Genomic DNA, 5,471 nt, shown 5'->3' on the forward strand with positions numbered 1-5,471 from the left:
CCCTGGTCTGTGGGGGGGGGGGGGATCCTTCTGTTGATCCTTTGCACCAGCCCTAATGGGAAAACGTCTCTTGTAGTTTTCCTGGATCTTTGGCTGCATTGCATTGAATCCAAAAATACAGGTTGACCAGTCTACGGGAAAGGTCTTGGAAAATACCTGGAGATTTGGGGGGGGGGACCCTGAAGAGAGCAATGTTTTGGGAGGGGGGGCCTATTCAGGCTACAGTGCCCACAGAGCCCCGCCCTCCAAAGCAGCCATTTTCTTCAGGGCAACTGATCTCTGTAGACTGGAGACCACTTGTACAAACAGGGGATCTCCAGGTCCCACCTGGAGGGTGGCAAGCCCAGTCTTGGGGCAGAGCTTCGGCTTGGCCCCAGAATCCATCTACAGTGACAAAATGCGGCCATCCGTAACAAATGAGAGAGCGTATCTGAACGTGTGCAGACTTGCATGTTTGTTCTCCGCTCCGTACCCTGGCCGCTGAAACCAAGGCCTGTTCAGGGCCACAGGTGACCCTTGCCTGAGCGTTATGATGGTGCATCATTCCTGGTGCAAATAGTGGAACTTAGTGGCAAGGCTCCCTCTGAGCTGTAGAGTCTTGTGAGCAAAAATTCCACTTGGTGAACCGCTGGCATTAAAGTTGTAAGCGAGTGATTTGGCTGCTGCGTAAATTAGTTTGCTCTGGACCCATCCTTCCTGAGCTGAGACAACAATGTGTGAGCTGGCTCACACTAACAGCTTAGAGAGAACACTGCCTGCAATGCTCCCTCTCAGTTGTGGAGTCTTGTGAGCAAAAAATTCCACTTTGTGAGCGACTGGCATTCAAGTTGTGAGCCAGTGATTTGGCTGCTACATAAATTAGTTTGCCCTGGAGCCCTCCTTCCTGAGCTGAGACAACAATGTGTGAGCCGGAGGCTAAAGAACTGTGAGCTGGCTCACGCTAACTCAGCTTAGAGGGAATACTGCCTGCAATGCTCCCTCTGAGCTGTGGAGTCTTGTGAGCAACAGTTCCACTTGGTGAGCCGCTGGCATGAAAGTTGTGAGCCAGCGATTTGGCTGCTGCATCAATTAGTGTGCTCTGGACCTGTCCTTTCTGAGCCGAGACAAAAATGTGCAAGCCAGAGGCTAAGAAACTGTGGGCTAGCTCGCACAAACTCAGCTTAGAGGGAACTCCGCCAAGCAGCTTGCCTTGCAATGGAGCGGCAGAGCAGGGATGAGGAGGAACCACCCCCACCCCCCGGCCCTGAAAATAAAACCAACACAAGGATGGGACAGAAGCAGGAAGGGCCGAGCCGAAGAGGGTCTGTGGGAGACAGCTGTGAGAAGCACGAGGCAAAAAAGAAGAATGGGTAGAGGGTGCTGTAGTGACTCTACTTGTCCATTGTTGAGGGCCAGCGGGGAGTAGTGGTGAGCTTGTCGGACTAGGATCAGGGAGACTCCCCACTCTGCCATCGTATCTCTCTGGGTGACCTTGGGCTGGTCGTGGTTAGGAGCGTGGGCATTAATCTGGAGGGACGGGTTTGATTCCTCCTCATACAGCCAGCTGGGTGACCTTGGGTCAGTCACGCCTTCTCTCAGAGCCACTCTCTCAAGGGCAGTCCCTCTCAAGAGCTCTCTCAGCACCTACCTCACAGGGTGTCTGTTGTGGGGAGGGGAAGGGAAAGGAGATTGTAAGCCTCTCTGAGACTCCTTCGGGTAGTGAAGGGCGGGGTATAAATCCAATCTCTTCTTCTTCCTCCTCCACATTCAGCTCCCGGTGTGACCTTGGTCACTCACAAGTTCTCTCAGAGCTGTTCTCTCAAGAGCTCTCTCAGCCCCACCTCCCTCACAGGGTGTCTGTCGTGGAGAGGGGAAGGGAAAGGAGATTGTAAGCCGCTCTGGGATGCCGAGTGAAGGGCGGGGTATATATCCAATCTCTTCTCTCTCTTTTCTTCTACTCCACAGGTTTGTAGTGAGGGTAAAATGGAAGGGGAGGGTTGAACAACGTAAGCCACTTTCGGTTCCCATTCGGGAGAAAGGCGGGGTATTAATAGAGCAAATAATAAACAATTTCCTTTCTTTAACTGCGAAGGGTACAGCTACGAGCGCCTGGATGGCTCCGTCCGTGGCGAAGAGCGGCATCTGGCCATCAAGAACTTTGGCGCTCAGCCCGTCTTTGTCTTCCTCCTGAGCACCCGGGCAGGTGAGGAGCAGCTTGGGGGGGGGCGTTGTGTTGTGTGGGGGCCTTTCCGCTGAGACCACGCAGCAGGACCCTCCAGGGCCCTGAGGGATTCTTTCCTCTTTCTGCAGTCAGCCAGAAGCCAAACTGAATCAGTCACTCCCGTGCCATTCTTAAGAGAGGGTGGTGCTGTGTCCTCTGTGAAAATCCAGCCGCATCCCTCCACATGGATAAGCTCCGAATTAGCTCCTGCCCCAACCACTCCTGCTCCCTTTTTTTAAGCCCTAAGCCGGTTTGGCCCCGATGGGAGATCACCAAGGATGTCCATGGTTGCTGCACAGAGGCAAGGAAGGGCCAACCACCCCTGAACGACACTTGCCTTAGAACCCCGCAGCCAAGTTGCCATACGTCGGCCGTGACTTGGTGGCACTTCCCATTACCGCCCTTCTTTCAAAAGGTGGCTTCCTCCGCTTGGACTGATCCCTGTTTTCTGCCAGAGAGGAGAGGAGTGCTTGTGTGTGTGTTCCTCCAGAGGAACTGCGTGAACTGAGAGCCAGTTGGGTGTAGTGGTCAGGAGCATGGCCAGGCCCATAGCTACCGTGGGGCCCACGGGGCCTGGCCCCCTAGTGGTTTTTATGGGCCCCTCCACGAACCATGGCTCCCCCTCCCTCCCAGGCCACCTCACCCTTGCTCCCCGTCAGCAGGGAGGATGAGAGCAGCGCAAGTGGTAGCAATGGCAGCAACGAGGCTGGGCTTCAGAGAGCGGTCCGGGGAGAAGCGTCCATCTTGGGCTTCCACTAGATGCTCGCTGTGCCACCCGCCAGCAATAGGTAAGCCCAGCCAGGTCAGGCAAGGAGGCAAACCGCCGCCTCCTCTTGCCCCTGGCAGGCACACCTGGCTGCACTCCATTGTGCCAACAAACCCACACACAGCGGCCCCTGCCCACCTCACCTCTCCCAGCCCTGGGAGGGAGCTGGGGTGTGTGTGTCAGGCTCCCCCTTGTGCTGTGCCGCAGGAAGAGGAACTGGGACTTCTGGGGGGGAGCCAGACGCTCTGCAGGGAAGGCCTGCCCTTGCCGAGGGGGGGTGGAGGGAAGCTACAGCTGCTGGGCATTGCCACCGCCCCTTGCCATGGATTAACTTTGTTTTAATTGGCTACTGGGCCCCCCCAAGGCCCCCTCCCCCCAAAATCCCTAGCTACGGGGCTGGTGGACTCTAATCTGGGAGAAGCGGGTTTGATTCCCCACTCCTCCACATGCGGCTGCTGGTGTGACCTTGGGTCAGTCACAAGTTCTCTCAGAGCTGTTCTCTCACAAGCAGTCCTCAAAGAAGCTCTCTCTACCCCACCTACCTCACAGGCAGTGTTCCTTCTAAGCTAAGTTAATGTGAGCTCGCTCACAGTTTTTTAGCCTACAGCTCACACACTTTTGCCTTCGCTCAGGAAGGATGTAGCTCCAGAGCAAACGAATCTATGCAGCAGCCAAATCGCTGGCTCACCACTTTCACAGTAGCTCACAAAGTAGACCTTTTGCTCACAAGATTCCACAGCATAGAGGGAGCATTGCTCACAGGATGTCTGTTGTGGGGAGGGGAAGGGAAAGAAGACTGTAAGCCACTCTGAGACTCCTTCGGGTAGTGAAAAGCAGGGTATAAATCCAATCTCCTCTTCTTCTTCCTCTTCTTCTTCTTAAAATATATATATCAGTTTATGGCAGTCACAAGCTACACGGCTGAGTGGAAGACCTTGCACCCGGATCGTCCGAGTCCAGCCGCCTGGCACTGTTGATTTCAATAAGCCAAATGCTTCTGCTAGCTACTTGTGTGCTGTCACTCTGGTTATTAAACCCATTGAGTGCATTTTTCTCTGTCTTCCCAGGTGGAGTCGGCATGAATCTAACGGCGGCAGACACAGTGGTCTTTGTGGACAGTGACTTCAACCCACAGAACGACTTGCAGGCGTCCGCGAGAGCCCACAGGATTGGCCAGGACAAGTAAGGGGTGGGCTGAAATCAGCGTCCTCCTCGTGTATGCATCTCCCTGCCTATCCGCCGTGGCGTCGGTCTCTTTCTAAGTGCATGCTTCACCAATCCAGCAGCACGCCCTGCGCACAGCTGTCGCCAGGCACCCCAGTACAGTTCGGTGAGCCAGTTTGGTGGTGTAGTGGTTAAGTGCGCGGACTCAAATCTCAGTGAGCTGGGTTTGATTCCCCACTCCTCCACCTGTAGCTGCTGGATGACCTTGGGCAAGCCATAGTTCTGTCAGAGCTGTTCTTTCAAGGGCAGTTCTCGAGAGAGCTCTCTCAGCCCCACCTACCTCACTGGGTGTCTTGTTGTGGGAAGGGAAAGGAGTTTGTAAACCCCTCTGAGACTCCCGAGTGAAGGGTGGGGTATAAATCCAATCTCTTCCTCTTCTTCTAATACATCCCAAGCATAGCTGGAACATTGCATAGTACAGCGAACACCCCCACACAGACACACTGGGGCTGCTGCAGCTGGTTGGATCAGGGCACATCTGTAGCCAATGTCCCAGCTGTGTTGTGCTGTAGCTGGCTAGGGTGGTGGCCAACGCTCCCTCCAAGCTGTGGAGTCTTGTGAGTAAAAATCCTACTTGGTGAACGACTGGCATGTGAGCGAGCGATTTGGCTGCTGTGTAAATTACGTTTGCTCCGGAGTTACCCTTCCGGAGCTAAGACGAAGATGTGTGAGCCGGAGGCTAAAAAACGGTGAGCTAGCTCACACTAATTCAGCTTAGAGGGAATACTGGGGTCGCCTCTCCGGCAAGAGGTGGCTCAGCACCTGGACTGTCCTGGTATCTCAGATTCGTCGGGCTTGGACTGCTGGCGTTCGGAGAGATGGCATGGGCCCGATGCAGGAAGCTTTTGGGGATTATGCTTCAGATCAGGGGTCCGCCAACCTTTTTGAGCCCGAAGGCACCTTTGGAGTTCTAAAAGCGGTGTGTTTATATACACTAAATAACAATACCAAAGCCAATTGTTGCAAATATATCACAAAATTATAATGAGGATCCAGAATCATATGACAAAGGCTTTATTTCTCTGCGCTACTGCTGATGGCCCGACTTCAGAAATAGATATACTTTAATACTATGAAAGTTGCTGATTGTCTGACTGTTTACAGAATTATGCAACAGGCAAAAAAACGAAGCTCTGCAGTTCTAAAACACGGGTCATTTCCTGTGGGAGCGCACTGGAGCGGAGCTCCAGCAGTAAGGAGCCCAGGGGGTGGGCACATGCAACAAGCCCTGCCCCCTGCTCCCAGCAGCCCTCAGTTGGGCCACGAGGAGCAAGAAGCAGC

The 5,471-nt window shown here is 54.1% G+C and overlaps 1 protein-coding gene across 1 annotated transcript in view; it reads left to right on the top strand.

The window, feature by feature from the left end:
• Positions 1–5,471, top strand: part of LOC107116417 (chromodomain-helicase-DNA-binding protein 1-like) — a gene marked incomplete at its 5' end in the record, with an annotated part of 29,163 nt that overhangs the window by 1,731 nt on the left and 21,961 nt on the right. The window contains 2 exon segments of the mRNA XM_015418311.1: positions 2,034–2,182; positions 4,034–4,148. Of these exon segments, the coding sequence (XP_015273797.1) occupies positions 2,034–2,182; positions 4,034–4,148 (264 nt within the window).

Source organism: Gekko japonicus, unplaced genomic scaffold, assembly GCF_001447785.1.
Source record: "Gekko japonicus isolate JY-2015 unplaced genomic scaffold, Gekko_japonicus_V1.1 scaffold6094, whole genome shotgun sequence".
Classification (NCBI taxonomy): domain Eukaryota; kingdom Metazoa; phylum Chordata; class Lepidosauria; order Squamata; family Gekkonidae; genus Gekko; species Gekko japonicus.